The sequence below is a fragment of the Cucurbita pepo genome, chromosome LG04, assembly GCF_002806865.2.
Source record: "Cucurbita pepo subsp. pepo cultivar mu-cu-16 chromosome LG04, ASM280686v2, whole genome shotgun sequence".
NCBI lineage: Eukaryota > Viridiplantae > Streptophyta > Magnoliopsida > Cucurbitales > Cucurbitaceae > Cucurbita > Cucurbita pepo.
In genome coordinates this window covers 7,742,175-7,760,132 of record NC_036641.1, presented here as the reverse complement: position 1 = coordinate 7,760,132, position 17,958 = coordinate 7,742,175, and the positions used below count along the sequence as shown (strand labels likewise).

At 39.3% G+C, this 17,958-nt stretch overlaps 4 protein-coding genes across 7 annotated transcripts in view; 3 read left to right on the top strand and 1 right to left on the bottom strand.

Moving 5' to 3' along the window:
- Positions 1 to 714, bottom strand: part of LOC111793904 — a 9,286-nt gene extending 8,572 nt beyond the window's left edge. Inside the window, exons 1-2 of one of the 2 annotated variants that reach the window (XM_023675973.1) lie at positions 487 to 714; positions 28 to 93 (exon numbers count right to left, since the gene is read on the bottom strand). In XM_023675973.1, the coding sequence (XP_023531741.1) occupies positions 28 to 84 (57 nt within the window). In that variant the 5' untranslated portion in view covers positions 85 to 93; positions 487 to 714. The remainder of the gene's footprint in view (positions 1 to 27; positions 94 to 486) is intronic. The other variant, XM_023675974.1, reaches the window with a different exon arrangement.
- Positions 715 to 1,222: 508 nt separating this feature from the next.
- LOC111792188 (protein Mpv17) lies at positions 1,223 to 3,392 on the top strand. Its single transcript, XM_023673529.1, has 5 exons — positions 1,223 to 1,578; positions 2,005 to 2,160; positions 2,294 to 2,426; positions 2,512 to 2,551; positions 3,027 to 3,392. Exons 1-5 carry the CDS (start codon positions 1,318 to 1,320, stop codon positions 3,112 to 3,114), a joined length of 678 nt encoding a protein of 225 aa, XP_023529297.1. The 5' UTR covers positions 1,223 to 1,317; the 3' UTR covers positions 3,115 to 3,392.
- An 862-nt stretch (positions 3,393 to 4,254) lies between these two features.
- On the top strand, positions 4,255 to 9,876 carry LOC111794112 (tRNase Z TRZ2, chloroplastic). Its single transcript, XM_023676254.1, has 8 exons — positions 4,255 to 4,804; positions 5,017 to 5,179; positions 5,276 to 5,346; positions 5,831 to 5,926; positions 6,009 to 6,122; positions 7,218 to 7,286; positions 7,522 to 7,596; positions 9,579 to 9,876. The coding sequence occupies exons 1-8, from the start codon at positions 4,436 to 4,438 to the stop codon at positions 9,663 to 9,665; spliced, it is 1,044 nt and encodes a 347-aa protein (XP_023532022.1). The 5' UTR covers positions 4,255 to 4,435; the 3' UTR covers positions 9,666 to 9,876.
- A 1,407-nt stretch (positions 9,877 to 11,283) lies between these two features.
- On the top strand, positions 11,284 to 14,355 carry LOC111793512 (protein-tyrosine-phosphatase IBR5-like). 3 transcript variants are annotated; one of them, XM_023675423.1, is made up of 6 exons: positions 11,284 to 11,604; positions 11,886 to 12,144; positions 12,915 to 13,014; positions 13,266 to 13,323; positions 13,441 to 13,547; positions 13,974 to 14,355. In XM_023675423.1, the coding sequence occupies exons 2-6, from the start codon at positions 11,908 to 11,910 to the stop codon at positions 14,288 to 14,290; spliced, it is 819 nt and encodes a 272-aa protein (XP_023531191.1). In that variant the 5' UTR covers positions 11,284 to 11,604; positions 11,886 to 11,907; the 3' UTR covers positions 14,291 to 14,355. The 3 variants fall into 3 exon arrangements, with proteins under 3 accessions (XP_023531191.1, XP_023531190.1, XP_023531189.1); XM_023675422.1 differs by having other exon boundaries at positions 11,864 to 12,144; XM_023675421.1 differs by having other exon boundaries at positions 11,284 to 11,727; positions 11,864 to 12,144.
- The last annotated feature ends 3,603 nt before the right edge of the window (positions 14,356 to 17,958 follow it).

The following is a 17,958-nucleotide window of genomic DNA, read 5'->3' as shown; positions in this document are numbered from 1 at the left end:
GGGGGGGTGGGTTGGAGGAAGATATACCTTAAAATCAATGCCACTCTTTTTCTGCTTCTTTGAGGGAGCTTTGGAACGCACCATTCTTCTTTTCTGAAAAATGGCAATAGCTTAGGCAAGAAAACTGATACAACTTACAATATCCTACTCCTTTGTGATAGTTTAAAGCAATGATTCTAAAACGAAAAACTCACTGCCCACCATATTTCTTAAGGGATGCAATAGCTTAGGCAAGCCAACTAATAGAACTTTTTGCAATAACACATCCTATATCTAAATTTCAATAGCAAACAGGGCTTCTAACCATCATATTTCTTAAGGGAAAAAAATTGCAGTAGCTTGCCACTAACTAACATAGACTTTAATGCGAAAACCCAGAGACATACACTCTCAAATTCTCCTTTGAACTCACTCGGACAGACTTCAAAAAAAAAATCAGAACTTTGTTAGAAGAAAGAAGAGAGAACAAATAATAGATCTATGTACCTCACAGGTCAGTCCAACGAGAAACTGAGTATTTGAATGAACCACCAAACGTTTGCCGTTTGCTGTTTTCCGAGAGACTGAGCGGCGTGAGAGAGTGAAGAGTGTGAGGTGAAGCGTTGCGGTAGAACGGCGGCGCGAGGAGGCGGAGATGTAATAACTGACGAGTGGCGGGAGGAGGATGGATGAGCGGCGAAAGGAAGGTCGGACGGGAGCGAGGGAAGGTCGGACTTCCTATTGTAGCGCTTTATATATATATATATACATATCGTATTTTAAAAGGGCGGTTCCATGCCATCAGGGGTAAGCTGGGCCTTCCTTCTTGTTCTTCGGAGCTTGTGTTGGGCCGTGGGCTTTCAAATTGTGCCAGCCCAATTTCCACGACCCATCAACATAAAAATAGACATTTATTTTTTTTAAAAAATGCTTAAAAAATTAAATATTATTGGGAATTTCGTGAAATATTGAATTTTTTTTTTCATTTTAGAAATACTAATTATTGAGTTTAATTTTATAAAATTAATTTTTTCTTTTTTTAATTATCTAGTTTCGTCCAATAATTGGTCGGCTAAATGGGCAGAGGCAGGCTTTATTTTTATTTTTATTTTTATTTTTATTTTTATTTTTATTTTTATTTTTATTTTTATTTTTATTTTTATTTTTATTTTGAAAATATATAGGCCTGATAATATTGGTGATGAACGAATGCAATGATAGTTTGCTTTTAGTACATAAAAAGGACCATGAAGCCCACATGTATTGCCGCAGAACAAAGCCACCAGCCCTTGGCGGTAAATTTGCTCAATCATCGCATTCAGGCCTCCGTTTTCCGGCATGGACTTGTTGGGCGGTGGCCATGGCGGCCTCTGGGGCTGGAACTTCTTCCTTCCAGATTCCAATACTTCTCGAAACAAGAGAAGAAGCTTCGAAGCAAAATCGTCTAACTCTTTACAGGCAACTGGTGGATCTGGTTACCAGTTCCCTCTGAAGCAGTCCTTGACGGCCGGCTGTCTCACTCTCTCCGGCGACACTATTGCACAGTTGGTAGGTCGATGGCGTAAGGAAATCGCTCTGAATTCCAGTTCTCTCGAGAAGGTAAACTTCGGTCTCTTTGATTCTGGACTCGAAGTAATTAGTTTCTTGAAATTTTGAAATTCGATTTCTGCTGTAATCGGTGATTCAGAGTATGGAGTTTTCCCTTGTGTATGCTTGTGGCTTCTCACGTTTTCGGACCCAGCTCCATCAATATTGTCCGTCCTTTTCAATTCCGTGTTTGAACTTGAACCAGCCAATTATCTTGGAGTGAAATTGTAGAATGGTTCTCTCGTTCTGCCATTGCGAAAGTGCTGCTAGCAAATATACTTATTTTTCATTTCGTGTACAGTCGTTAACTTTTTTAGGGCAATTGTTCCTTGCACGCTGGATCTTCCGCTTCTAGTCTACTGTGATTCTGTTTGAAGCCTCATTGATGCATTTTTGTGATGTTTTTAACTAACTTTAAGACCAAAACTCTTCTTTCAGGATGGTGTTTCGAACATATTTTCAGAACATGATTGGATTCGTTCTTTGCGTATGCTTTCTTATGGGATTCTGATTTATGGCCCGGGATCCTTTGCATGGTACAACTATCTCGATCATGTTATGCCCAAGCAATCGGTGGGAAATCTTATGCTTAAGGTACAGCTGGTTGTGGCTTTGGTGTCAGTTAGTAATTCTTTTAACATACAATCGAGCTCTTAGTGGCTCAAGGTAAGCATTAAGCATACATTGGCAGTTCTATGAACATTTTTCTTAATTGATTGTTGTTCAGGTTCTCCTGAATCAAATTGTTCTTGGTCCATGCGTCATTGGTGCTGTATTTGCATGGAACAATATCTGGCTAGGAAAAATCTCCCAGCTTCCTGCAATGTACCGGAAAGATGCTCTTCCAACATTGTTATATGGTAAAAACGTCTCGAACTAGGACTAGGACCTATTTTTTGCTTCAAGGACATAAGTCTAATAAGATTATTTTTTATCTCTTTGCAGGGTTTAGGTTCTGGATTCCTGTCAGCATATTGAACTTTTGGTAATTTTTCATCTTTACATGAGCTACATTTAAACAAAACGCTAACCTTTCACGAGGTTGAATGTAAGAACAACCTAACAACATTTGAAACCACATGTTGTAACATGGAACAGTGCCTTTAGTTAATTATAGCATCTGATATCGTTAACCCTTGTAGTGGATGAGTTAAAACTTATAACACGATGTCATTTTTTCGTTTGGAATAGATTAGACATCACAATTTACACGTTTAACTTTCAATCTGCCTTACTTTTCTTCTGCCATAACCCACCATGACAATGAAGTTGGTTTGCAGAAATCTTTGTACCACCAAATTTAGATCTGGTTTCTTTCCTTTGGGCCTAACTCAAGAATTTGAGAGTCAGCTTTTCTTTTGATAGCACTGGCAACTGCATGTTCATGTTCTGAATTATTAGTGATTGGTGACTGAGTACATTGTCCTGAATTTGACCAAACCATGTGTGGCATCGTACAGGGTTGTGCCTCTCCAGGCCCGGGTGGCTTTCATGTCTGTGGCCTCTATATTTTGGAACTTCTATTTGTCTTCAACCATGAGTAAGTGATTCCATCTCGAAAAATCTTAAGATCCATGTGTGAAGACTGCACTTGGTGGCTTCATAATATAGTAAGGCAAGCCGCTTGTCATTTGTAGTTCAGTTTACGGACTCAATTCTCAGTGTAGAGAATAGTTGGGTAGATCTTTATAAGCTATCATTCTACTGATGAGTATAGCCTTTTGATCTTGCTGATGACCATTGCTTAACAATTTAAATTAGATGGAACTTTGAACTTGGGCTCAAAATATATGGACGGGGCCATTTTAAAAATAAGTTTGTCCCAACATGTGTCTTTCCCTCTTTTACTGTTGGTTTCCCTCTATCTCTTCTTATTTTCTTTTTCAACTCTTCAACTAACTCTCCACTTTGAATCGCATCCAAGTAAGTTTTTCTTAGAATTTTAGGATCAATTTTATGGATTCTNAAAAAAAAAAAAAAAAAAAAAAAAAAAAAAAAAAAAAAGACTATGATTTCTTGCATTCCCCATGAACTATTTCTCGTGTTGGATTCGACTTTTCAACATGTTTTAGAGTATCGTGAAGAAATTTTTGGTTGTTCGGTCGAAACATGAACTGGGTGAAGTTGTTAGCATCAAATTTTTACACAAGGTCTACTTATTTTATAAATTCAACTTCAAAACTCAAAGATACTTAGTTTTGATGCCTATATCAAACCCTCTCAACTCCCCACCTTCATAACTCTTCTCACTCTCATTCCACGATCCATCAAAACACGCCCATATGCGAAACATTTTTGTGCAAAAAGAGAAAAAAAAATGCAAATAAGAAAATAAAATAATTCTACTCAAAATATTGGTAGCTTCTCATATATCTCATTATTTCTTGGTTGAGATCTAGAGGGACTCGAACAGGATTTAGTGGACATTTGTGTTTTGATTCTAAAACAAGATAACGGTGTCATTTACGTATAAATGTAGAAATATCCCAATAAAAACCTACATAAGCACTTTATAATTTTTTTTAAACTAAATAAGTTAATCAAGAGTTTTAAAATTTTAATACGGCTAAAATCGAGAAATTTAAAAGATGAGTAATAATGATATATTAAAAAATAAATGATGCTATGAAATTAAGGATTTAGACATATTTTTGTTTCCGTTTAAAATGAGGGATTTGGATTTATATTTATAGTTCGTCATCTCTACAAAGGAATTTCGCGCTTCAGTCCCCTCCCAACCAGCGGCAGGTACATATCCACTTTATCCGTCATCTGGGACTCCAATTAAACCTCCCTTAAACCCCAATACTCTCTTCAAATCCCTTCTCCTTCACAAACCTCTGTAATTTCCTTCTGACCCATTAAAAAGATGCAAATTTCCATGGCCATTTCGCCACTCACAGCTCCTCAAATTTTCCCATTTCATCAACCCATTTTGCAGTCACCGAAACCTCACAAAATTGCTCTCCAGAGACATGGGACTCCTGTAAATTCCTTCAGAGATTCGGGTCTCTTATCCACAATCGGCGTCGAAGAAGAATACCGGAGAGCTCGGTCACAGGTTAATCGAAAGGGGGTGGATTTAGAAGGGTATTCAATCGAGGGCATTTCAGTTGGTGGGCAAGAAACCTGTATTATTATTCCTGAATTCAAGTGTGCATTTGATATTGGGAGGTGCCCATCTCGAGCCATTCAGCAAAACTTTGTATTCATCACTCACGCCCACCTTGATCACATTGTAAGCTTCTTTAGCACAACCAATGAACCTTATCCGCTTCTATTATCAATGTTGTCACTTCACTAAAGATTTTTTAACTTACTATTCACCATATTCAATTAAGTATGTGCTATTTATAATCTGTCAATTAAGCTGATGAGGGAACTAAGAACTAGATTTCTTCAAGAATTATGAACCGTTTCTGATGGTGGTTTCAACTTGTTCTGGTTCAGGGTGGGCTACCAATGTACGTAGCTAGTCGTGGTTTATATAGTTTAAGTCCTCCTACGGTATTTGTGCCTCCTTGTATTAAAGAAGACGTGGAGAAACTACTTGAGATTCACAGGACCATGGGCCAGGTGGAGTTGGACGTTGATCTGGTTGCACTAGATGTAGGTAGGTTGCGTATTTGAGCTTAGTTGTTCTTTATTTTGACTGAAGTGTGCATCATTGTTCGACGGAACTGAAAGTAACATCACTTTCTGAATCCAGGAGACACATATGAAATGCGGAATAACCTTGTCTGCAGAGCATTTGAAACAAATCATGTGATTCCGAGCCAGGTATGCTCTATCTGCGTGGCAGGACATCTTTTTCATTGTATACATATTGATGGAGACCTTACAGACCTGATAGGGAGAGTGTAGCTTTAGTTATCTTTTTATTTACAGGAAGTTTTCAGGAGACAGGTTTTTCATGTATGGGAATGAATCATTGTATGTGGATTAATATGTGGAATCTTATTTCTTATAGCCGATCGTTTTCTTAAGATCGAATACTCGGGTAGCAAATCCTTGTGCCTGCATATTTTTGGCTTTACAGTTGTAGTGAGGACCCTGTTTGCGTTTCCACGTTCTTTTGACTCGATAAGTAGCTGTCTTTTTATTGAGGGCAGAAAGCGTGTAGTGATTTATCGCCAACTTTTAGGATAGTAGATTTTATCCGTTTCCAAAAATTGATATTGATCGTTTTATTTTCGGTGTTGAAGCATGTCTCAAATAGTTTCATCAGTAGAACATATGATTAAATACTTCACATTGTATGCAGGGTTATGTCATTTATTCGGTTAGAAAAAAATTGAAGAAGCAATACATGCATCTTAAGGGGAAACAGATCGAGAAGCTTAAGAAATCTGGCGTCGAGGCATGTCTTGCACAACTAGTTGGTTCCATTATTTAGTCTTTCCATATTTGGCACTAGTTTGATTTTGAGATTTTTGTTTCAGATTACAGACACCATATTGTCCCCTGAGGTGGCCTTCACAGGAGATACAAGGACAGATTTTATGCTTGATCCACGTAATGCCGATGCATTGAGGGCGAAAATTCTAATAACTGAGGTATAAACTGTGAAACTCTGGTTCAACTTTTTCTCTCTTCTTGGATAGAGCTTCTTATCAAATTATCATGAATACTCTATTCTAATATCCGGTGAGAAATGCGTTGTTCCAGCAATTTCCGTGCCTCCAAATGTCCGTTCTGCTTTTATCAGCTTTTCTTTCTCAAGATATATTTGGGGATTCTCTTCATAATCTGACTATTTGTTACAACAACATGACAGCAACCCAATAGTAAGGAGATTTCAAGAACAAGAATTTTTTTATTAGATAGATAGTATGAACATTGAAGTAATTCAAGGAACCGCATCCCTCTTAAGCAAACCTAAGCCTGAAATAGGCACGTAATCGCCTAACTTAATTCCTTGCCACCTTATTCCTCTGTGTACAGCCAATGGTCCCTAATGTACTTGTAGCTAACCTACACTTCACATACCATTCCTCAATGATGATAATATCCATTGCTATAAGGCCTACTGTTATTTACCTGAAAACATACTTTGTTCTCTAGGGTGGCTTAAGCCATAGGCTAAATGTTAAAAAAAAATCCCTCCACTGTTTACCTACTCCAGGAGAAAGTTACATGGCCTAAGTGACAGGCTAATCATGTGATGCATGAGGTCGTCATATGTCAATGGTGCCGTGGCTGTGTGTGTGACATGGGTCGCTTTTTGTAATACAGTTATTATTAAAGATAGAAAGGGAAGGAGGGAAAGTTAACTAGTAGCTCAGTCTTTCAAAAGTATACGAACGATTCTGTTCCTCAATCAATATAATTGGCATATCAAAACGAAGTCTATCTCATTGTTCTAACCTTTTTGAAGTATCACCTTGAATTTCCTATTTCTAGCTTATAGTTGGAAGGAGTTTGATCTTTTTGCTTGGTTCTCCTAATGTTTTGAATAACTTTAATTTTGACCTCCACCCTATCCGGATCATGCTTCGAGGTACTCTTCCTCCTTGACCAGAAATATTTTTCTGTAATCAATTTGATTGAAAAGAATTGCAGATGGTATTAAAGTTTGGGTGTTGCGTTCTTGCTTTGAACCTCTTGTCTGTTAAAGTTTGCATCTTACTGATAAATCCTCTTGAAAACAGGCAACTTTTCTGGATGAAGGTGTTAGCATAGAACATGCAAGGGAACATGGTCATACTCACATATTTGAGGTATTTGAAGCATCGGTTGTCGTCTCTTACGTGATGAGCTGTCCTTTTTGTTGATTACATATTTGAACATTTATTGTCCTTTACGAAATTCATCTCGTTTTTATGATGAGGGTTCGGGGTAGAATATTAATCCTTCCTAACTTTAGTTCTAATGTCTGTTCAATGTATCTTCATCCCATGGTTGAATCATCATTATTGATACAATTATTGACTCTATGATTTCACAAAATTGCAGATCATTGAAAATGCACAGTGGATTCGAAACAAAGCTATTCTGCTTACGCATTTTTCATCCCGATACCATATAGAGGTGAAAGTTATTTCAATGAAGTTCATTTTTAGCTGCACTCATGATGACAAGTCTCTGGCGTGCAGTATGCTTTTTTTTCTTTTCTTTTAATAAATAATACGAAGTTTAGTTTTCATTAAGAGAAATGAAAGAATGTACAAGGACCAGCCTAAACCCACCGCTAGCGGGTATTGTCCACTTTGGCCCGTTACGTATCGCTGTTACGCGTCTACTANTTTGGATATTGTCCTCTTTGGGATTTCCCTTTCGGGCCCACCCTCAAGGCTTTTAAACGCGTCTGCTAGGGGAAGGTTTCCACACCCTTATAAATGGTGGTTTGTTCTCCTCCCCAACCAACGTGGCAACAAAGGGGGGTGGATTGTGATGTCCCACATTGGTTGGGGAGGAGAACAAATCACCCTTTATAAGGGTGTGGAAACCTTCCCCTAGCAGACGCGTTTTAAAGCCTTGAGGGGAAGCCCGAAAGGGAAAGCCCAAAGAGGACAATATCTGCTAGCGGTGGATTTGGGGCGTTACAAATGGTATCAGAGCCAGACACTGGCCGATGTGCCAGCCTTCTCGCCGTTCCCCAAAGGGGGGTAGACACGAGGCGGTGTGCCAGTAAGGACGCTGGGCCCCAAAGGGGGGTGGATTTGGGGGCAGTCTCACATCGATTGGAGGAAGGAAAGAGTGCCAGCGAGGACGTTGAGCCCCGAAGGGAGGTGGATTGTGATGTCCCACATTGGTTGGTGAGGAGAATAAATCACCATTTATGAGGGTGTGGAAACCTTCTCTAGCAGACGCTAGACGCGTTTTAAAGTCTTGAGGGGAAGCCCGTAAGGAAAAGCCCAACGAGGACAATATCTGCTAGCAGTGGGCCTGGGTCGTTACAGATTTCCACACCCTTACAAGAAATGATCTTGATCTTACTAGCCCACCAACAAAAACCCTTAAACTTCTTACAATAATAGACTAATCCAAAAGCATGAAATCATTGCTGGTAATTATAGAAAGCCTGATTATGTAACGACCCAGATCCACCGCTAGCAGATATTGTCCTCTTTGGGCTTTCCCTTTCGGGCTTCCCCTCAAGGCTTTAAAACGCGTCTGTTAGGGGAAGGTTTCCACACCCTTATAAAGGGTGATTTGTTCTCCTCCCCAACCAATGTGGGACATCACAATCCACCCCCCTTCGGGGCCCAGCGTCCTCGTTGGCACTCGTTCCTTTATCCAATCGATGTGGGACCGCCCCCAAATCCACCTACTTTGGGGTCCAGCGTCCTTACTGGCACACCGCCTCGTGTCTACCTCCCTTCGGGGAACAGCGAGAAGGCCGGCACATCGTCCGGTGACTGGCTCTGATACCATTTGTAACGACCCAGATCCACCGCTAGCAGATATTGTCCTCTTTGGGCTTCCCCTCAAGGCTTTAAAACGCGTCTGTTAGGGGAAGGTTTCCACACCCTTATAAAGGGTGATTTGTTCTCCTCCCCAACCAATGTGAGACATCACAGATTAACAGAGAAGAGTTAAATCTAAGCAACTTCCAAAGCTCCTCATCCTCTAAAGATCCTACTATTTATCTCAAGCCAAATGCCTCACAGAATGACGAAACAAGCATGTCACAAAATTCTTCCTTTAATGCGAAAAGGAGGGTTCAAGACTCAAGAGCTCCTCCTCAATAATAGAGCAACACCCTCTGTTATGAGTCAGATCATCTAACATGCATTGGTTCACATCACAACTTTGGGCTTCGTGCCTGATTTCTTGTATGCACTCTCTGTTAGGCACGCCCACGTCGACCTTATATGCTTATTTCTTTGATTAGCTGCATAATCAGTTTCCACTTCAGCTCTGAAGAAGTCATAGTTGAAACCTGCTCATCTGCCTTTAAAGATCATTAATAGCTAATCCAAAATTGCTTTTAATCTTTGACCTGCGTCCTAAAAGTAACAGCTCATATGTCAGCAATTACAGACGAATAAATGCTTTTTGAATTGCAGGACATCCGGAAAGCGGTATCAAAGTTGCAGTCCAAGGTGACGGCAAAAGTCGTTCCTCTCACTGAAGGTTTCAAGTCAGTGTATTAATGTAGGCTATGGGATTCTTGGGAACAAAGTGTAATTATATTTAGCATCAAAGCAGAGAAACTGGAACATAGGTAATTATTTCTCTGTAAATTGATTCTTGTTTTCTTTAGCGTTATCCCCTTAGCAAAAACTATATTTTGCCTTATTAATAGGCATTCTGACACATGTTTGAAGCTATAACTCAATCAATAGAGGTGCAGTTTAAGCTATACATGTTGGTTAGTTTGGTTTTGTATAATGTAAGGTCCAAATTTTTATTTGATTGATTGATTGGATATCAATGGACTTTCTCCATTTCAGTCAGTTCGGTTTTGGTCGTTGGTTATGATCAGTTTTTGTCTTGCAGCAGTGGTCTTAGTGTCGGTTTTTCTTAAACGATAGGTCGATCTTAGCCATAAACCCAACCGGAATGACCCACTTACACACTTGGTAGTCCCCCTGGAGCAGGGTTTTCTCTCTAGTTGAACCACTACTATATCTGAATGAATTATATTACCGATTACCGAGTTCCCAGATGAAAACGGGACCAAGTGGATGTGGAAGAGAAGAGGACAATTTTAAGGTCTGAAACAAAAACTACAATCATCAAGTTAGAAATGAGAAAGAATGAAGAATCTGCATTAGAATTGATGTAGTTAGCCAGGACCTCTCTTCCTTTATTCTCTCCATTGCCTTAAAGCACCTCCAAACCACAGCACATGCATATTAATGCACCTCCAAGACAACAAAGTACACGCAGTCCCACTCTCTACCCCCATCTAAATTAAGATATCTTTCTCCATTGTCGGGTCCTCCTTTAGTTCCTGGATTGACCGGAAGGAACCATCGTTCGTTCATGAACCTTTGGACAACACCTTCGTTTATGCTTGTTGTTGTACTCAACATGGGTTTATCTTGCAGGAAACGGAGGGAAATTCCCAGCTTTTTAGGCTCTGTGGTGTGAAGGCTTAGCCTATAGCTTACATCATTCCAGTTGAGGACAGTACCAATACACTGCAACATATCATAAAAGTGATAGGAGACATCACTGTGACAAAATAGTCCCAAATTCATTTCAACCACACAATAGATCCAAACAGAGAATGAGTGATGAGTGATGTACTTTCTTTGTTCCTACAACACCCTATCATTTCGATCAATACCATAACATTTCTCGTCTTCTACAATACTACAATGTCTGGCTTATAATGTACGTCCAGAGCACATGAAAACTCAGAGGCCGATAATATCTTGGCTTCATTTGGAGTTTGATTGACGTAAAGTAAAGGCTTCCTTAACCCCAACCACTCCTTTTCGTTGTGAAAAAAGACCGTAAAAAACTATTCGAGGAGTGTTTCTTAAGAACTAAAAAGAAAGCACTCGATTATACGTTTTGGATTAAACTAGAAAAGCTCCCAAAAAATTTGTCAAAAATGAACACCGAAGCCAAGAAAGAACAATCAATGAAGGCGTAGAAATTACGTTTGAGAAAAGAGTGACTGCACTGGATACGGGTGGGACCCATTGACGTGGAGAAATATGATTGGTAACTCATTACTAGTAACGTAAGGTTGGATAAGAAAAAGATGATATTTTTGTTGCTAATTACGCAAATCCAAGCTTTGATAAATGAGTATTATGTATGAGATCAGCATGAGGGGGTGGTGAAATCAATTGAATCCTTGAAATAATAATGTTTATTAAGGTTATGGATCTTACGGGCAGTGAAAAGGGGGAAAAGAAAAATGTTTTTATGGACTCATCACATGTCCAACCCAACCCATCTGGGGAATCTTGGAGAAACCCTGCGATTTGTGATGTCATGCGTCTGTATCTGGCGATTCATATATACTAGCTGTTGATCCCCTTTGGCTTTTCGTTGTCAGGCACCAGAGAGCACAGGCACCACAGCCAAATTCAAAAACTCCTCCTCACGCAATCTAATCAAAGAAGCTTCGTGGTAACGCCCTTCTGCATCGGCGCCTCTCTCTCTCTCTCTCTCTCTCTCTCTCCCTCTCTCTGCTCCCTGCGGCAGCGCTTTTCTTTTTCCATCGTGGAAGCGCTTTATTTTGTTTTTATCTAGGTGGGAATTGGTAGTTTCTGGCTTAATAATTCCCTTTTTGTTTACTCCGATTCTGATTGCGTTCTAATTTGGGGGGTTTCTGTTTCATCGCCTGTGTTTCTTTCTTTTGTTTTGTTTCGTTTTTTTGGTGATTTAGAAGGTTTTCTCATCTGGGTCAGAGCTGAATCGCGGTTTTTGGCTATGAGGAAGAGGGAAAGAGAGAACCCTTGTGGAGTTTGTGGCCACTATCACAAATACGAAGAAGGGGAAGTTTGTGGGATATGTGGTCATCGTGTTCCCGCTACATCCGAGAAAACTTCGCTGCAAGTTAGTGCGTTTCCTTCAGAGATCTTGCCAGAGTTTCTCTATTTGGGAAGTTATGACAACGCTTCACGGTCTGAACTTTTGAAGACTCAAGGAATTTCTCGCGTTCTTAACGTATGTTCAATTTCTTCCTTCTCTGTGTCTTCAGATTTTATTCCCCCTTCTGAATCGAGTACAATTTTGATTTTCACTTTAGGTTGCTACTGTTGCTTCAGCTGATGGATATAAATGCTCTTGATTGTTCCTTAATCTGAATGTTTAATTAATATCTGTTCTATTTCCACTACGGGTATGCATTTTATCTACAAAACTCTGCCTGGTTTAAGAGTTTGGGGGCGAAAATCATCCATTAAGTTACTTGTTATTGTTGCCTAATTGGATCATAATGGCGCAGTTGACCTTTGAAGTTAAAGATTTTGTCTGCAAAGTGGGGTTGTGGTTCGTTTTTTTCTTCTCTTTTACAGCATCATGGTGTAGGTTATTTTGTTCATGGTATTGATTCTGTTGTGATGGAACAGTTCCTAATTCTTCGGTAGGCATAATTTTATTTCGACTAAAGTTCGACTGCGCGATGCTGATGAAGAAGCTTTTATATGCATGCCAATGTGTTGAAATGTAGGATTGCTCGCCTTTAAGAGGCCTCAAATGGAGGGGTTGAGTTATTATGCTAATCAATTATGCATTTTCGATAACTAACGATGTCACGTTATCAGCCCTAAGATCCTATGGATATGGATATAAATGAGTTTGATCGTACTAAAATGCAGTTTCATCGTAGAATATTTCGCAGTTGTTACTTATGCAGAGTATTGTATGTTGCTATCACTTGCCATTGAAATGGATTAGGTGCTGAACAATTGGTTTTCTCCGCCCTATGTTTGCAGACTGTGCCTGCTTGTCAAAATCTCTACAAGAACTCCTTCACTTATCACTGCCTCCAATACGACAAGACGTTACCATTTGATGACGCTGTTGAATTTCTAGGTGCCTTTTCTTTATCTTCTCCGAAATGAACTGTATCTGCTAATTCATTTGTTAGGTTAGTCCATGTCTTGCTATGTTTTTCGTTTTTAAATGCCGACTTTCGTATAAAAAGATCGACGCACTGTGATTACTTTAATGCTAAATAAGATTACTCATCTGCTGAATGAATGGCTTTCGGTTAAGACCATGACTAGCTTTCTGTCATTCACTGAGAGAAGTGTAACATGCCCGGTGTTGCTTATGATTTTCAGATCAATGTGAACGAGATAAGGCTCGTGTTTTGGTGCACTGCATGTCGGGAAAAAACAGGTTCTCTCCCCTATTCATTGATAAAACTGGAACTCTGCAACTATATATGTACCCGGTCGACATGGGACCAACGAATGAATAATATCCTTGCTAATAGATTAAACTTATTGATCATAGGTCTCCAGCTATTGTAATCGCGTTCTTGATGAAATGCAAAGGATGGAGACTTGCTCAGAGTTACCAGTGGGTGAAAGAGCGGAGGCCATCCGTTGACTTAACTGAGCGTATGTATTTCACACATTATCCTGAAGTTCCTCGTGTTCTTTTCTAGAAAATATCGCTTTGCTTAGTCATATAATTCTCCCTTAATCTCTGAATAATTAAGTCAAAACGTGCTTTTCGTGGATCACGAGCTGCCATAAGACATGCCTTTACCCCTACTACTTACCATGAAGTGCACATTTGTTATATTTCTTTTACCAAATGGACTGGAAACAGAGGCCTGCACTGCATCTGCTTTGCTGTATCCATATTTTGGTCAAATAACTTGTTTGTTCTGATTATTTTCCATTTCATTCAACTTTGTTCGATCGCTACATCTACTCGATGATGCCTTTTTCTTATTGCATTTTAACGTCTTCTAGTCGATTAGGGAATGTTTTCATCTTCAAATAATGTACTCTGACCTACATTTTGGTCTGTGAAAATAGCTATCTATCAGCAGCTGCAAGAGTATGAGCAGAAGGTTTTTGGATCAACCGAAAACGCCCTCTCAACCTTACCAATCTTCCCTCCTGTTGGTCTGCCTTCTTTTAGCTTCGGCTTCCCAAAGACCTGCGACCCAGTTCCCACAACTCCATTCAACACCATTGGTGCAACATCTATCTTCTCCGCCCCCAACATAGACTTACCTTCTCACGAGTTCACGTTCGGCGCTGGCCAGACTCAAACTAGTTTCTCCGCAAGCCCCTTTGGCGCAAATCCAAGAAACTCAACCAGCAGCAACATCCAAATGGACAGTGCTTAAAACTCACTAGTCGCCATCTTAGTAGTTTTTTAAAAAAAAAAAAAAAAAAAAAAAAAAAAAGGTTTGTCAGATGTGATGAGTCTTACTGAATTTGAGGGGTGAGAGGTGGGAAACTTTAGTTTGTATGATTAATNAAATCTCTACAAGAACTCCTTCACTTATCACTGCCTCCAATACGACAAGACGTTACCATTTGATGACGCTGTTGAATTTCTAGGTGCCTTTTCTTTATCTTCTCCGAAATGAACTGTATCTGCTAATTCATTTGTTAGGTTAGTCCATGTCTTGCTATGTTTTTCGTTTTTAAATGCCGACTTTCGTATAAAAAGATCGACGCACTGTGATTACTTTAATGCTAAATAAGATTACTCATCTGCTGAATGAATGGCTTTCGGTTAAGACCATGACTAGCTTTCTGTCATTCACTGAGAGAAGTGTAACATGCCCGGTGTTGCTTATGATTTTCAGATCAATGTGAACGAGATAAGGCTCGTGTTTTGGTGCACTGCATGTCGGGAAAAAACAGGTTCTCTCCCCTATTCATTGATAAAACTGGAACTCTGCAACTATATATGTACCCGGTCGACATGGGACCAACGAATGAATAATATCCTTGCTAATAGATTAAACTTATTGATCATAGGTCTCCAGCTATTGTAATCGCGTTCTTGATGAAATGCAAAGGATGGAGACTTGCTCAGAGTTACCAGTGGGTGAAAGAGCGGAGGCCATCCGTTGACTTAACTGAGCGTATGTATTTCACACATTATCCTGAAGTTCCTCGTGTTCTTTTCTAGAAAATATCGCTTTGCTTAGTCATATAATTCTCCCTTAATCTCTGAATAATTAAGTCAAAACGTGCTTTTCGTGGATCACGAGCTGCCATAAGACATGCCTTTACCCCTACTACTTACCATGAAGTGCACATTTGTTATATTTCTTTTACCAAATGGACTGGAAACAGAGGCCTGCACTGCATCTGCTTTGCTGTATCCATATTTTGGTCAAATAACTTGTTTGTTCTGATTATTTTCCATTTCATTCAACTTTGTTCGATCGCTACATCTACTCGATGATGCCTTTTTCTTATTGCATTTTAACGTCTTCTAGTCGATTAGGGAATGTTTTCATCTTCAAATAATGTACTCTGACCTACATTTTGGTCTGTGAAAATAGCTATCTATCAGCAGCTGCAAGAGTATGAGCAGAAGGTTTTTGGATCAACCGAANTTTTTTTTTTTTTTTTTTTTTTTTTTTTTTTTTTTTTTTTTTTTTTTTTTTTTACATTACTCTTTAGGGGTGTGTACCTCATCAAGTCCAGTCAAATATTGTTCAAACTTGACTCATCACTAATGTTATACAATCTCATAAATATCATATCATATCACCATTTACTTTCTCGCTCTTAACCCTTTTAGTTGATTGTTTTGTGGTTGTCTCTTTGCTATGATGGGGCATGTTTCAGTGACTCTATTCCACTCAGAAAGAGCTGGAACTGATGTTAGAATTGCTTTATCAGAAAGGCCTTTGTGTATAGCTTCAAGTTCAGTGCAGCTCTGTTCTGTTCTGTTCTGTGTTTTGGTTTCTGAGAATGTTCAGTATAGTCTCCCTCTTGGCTTCCATTTGTGCAGGCAGCAGCAGATCAAGTAATTTGCTTCCATTTAGTGTTTGTGGAGAGGAAGGAATGCAGCCTTTGTTCATCATATCTCCCCTTTTTCTCCAAACCCTTTGCACGCTTCCTTGTCTAAACTATGCACTTTTTCCTCTTTCTCTTACCTTTTCCATGGTCTAAAGTTCCCATTTTTATCACTAATTTCATAATAGAATCTGTTCTCTTTTTTTCTTTTGCCTCGAGAAATGGTTCTAAGTGCAATGAATAATGAATACTTCAATAGAAGTCAGCAGAATCAAGTTCTTGATGAGTGTCCTTAATCTCGAGAGAAAAACGATCGGGGAGGGCTAATTCAGACCCCTCAAATAAAATAAGAACAATATTCAAACCACTTTTTTTCCATTCGAAAACTTGAGGGAGGGCTAATTCAGACCCTTCACCCCATATTCAAACCACCTTTTTCCCATTCGAGAACTTGAGGGAGAGCTAATTTAGACCCTTCAAATAAAATAAGAACACGCCCCATATTCAACCTGCCTTTTTTCCCATTCGAGAACTTGAGGAATTTGAACAACTGCGGTCATCTTCTCGTGATAGGCATCCATCAGGTGCAGGTGCCCAAGTTATTATATATACAAAAATAGATTGAGTAATCTTTCCTCTATCGAAGAAAAGGTATCAGAATTCTTTCGTATGGACTAATATATAATTAGTTTCTATCATGAAGAGACGTATCATATCAAATCAATCTTTATTGAATTGCTCGGGATCAAACATAAATCAATCATACACCCACCAATAATTGATTACTCTATTTTAAAAAAAAAACCAAACTTTAAAGATTGATACACCATAGATATCATCTAATTAGCCACAACCCCAAACAATATGGTCATAAAGATGCAATCTTCATGCCACAAAAAACCAAAAAAAACAACCCAAATTAGCAAACCATAATTATCATGTTAAATCACTTAAAAAGGAAGCTGATTTATCAAAGGGGATTAAGAAATAATCCTCTCCTTGTTCTTCTTTCTTTTCTTTTTAATGGAAATAATAAAGTCAATGCCCCAAGACGACCACTTTTTGGTTCACCGGTTCCTCTGGAGAAGTTGTCTCCATTTCCATTTCCACCGCCCGTTCTTCAGCATCCTCGGTGGATTCCGACATGGACATTGCCATCCTACCTTTCACCGGAACTTTATACGTGTCATCAAAATCGTCATCCTCGTCTACGGTTTGTGCGGCCATGCGGCCGCTGTGATGACAGTGGTCCCCTCCGCCGGGGCAGGGCTTCTCGACAGCGTGGGTGCCGGAGTGGCCGGAATGGGCGTCGGCGACTTCGATGAATAGTAAGCAAATGAAGATGGCGACAAGGCCCAGAAATGAGAGCCCTTTCGAAATTGGCATGCCCATTTGATTAGCTATTTTATTTAATCTCTTTGGTTTCAAATGGGAAATGAAATAACATTGGAGATTTATAAACCCTTTTCTTTTTTATTATTTATTCTTTAATTTTCTATTAATGGGTTAATTTTGTTTTTCCGTTGCGCATAAAGGGCCCTTTTTTTTTTTGGAGCCAAGACCTGATCTCAAGGCTTCATAACAGAGTTTTACTTCATTTGTTGACTTCAGTCAACCTCGAGCAACAACCTTAGTTCAATGGGACATATCTCTGGTTTAATCGAGAGACTTGTATGACACTAGCATTTACGGTGTTGTCCGAGTCGGGCAAGAGTCTTGTCATGGGAGCTTATAAGTAGGGGAGCTGAGTGACAAATTCCCCAAACTAGAAGACAAATAGACAAGAATGTTTCCTTTTTAATTTTAAATAATTAGATATGTTTGACAAAAAAAGGAACGTGTTATATCCAAAAAGTACGAAATATACTAAATCTCGTAAAGGCAGATGTAGTAGGGGGTGCAAACTGGACGGTACACAACTTGGTTTTGGAAGATACGACACTCAAAGTTGTAGAGCTGGTCGTCTTTCATATCGAGCCATTGAAGCAGCGCGTAGGGCTATAATCGGACAATTCTGCATAAATAGTAAAAT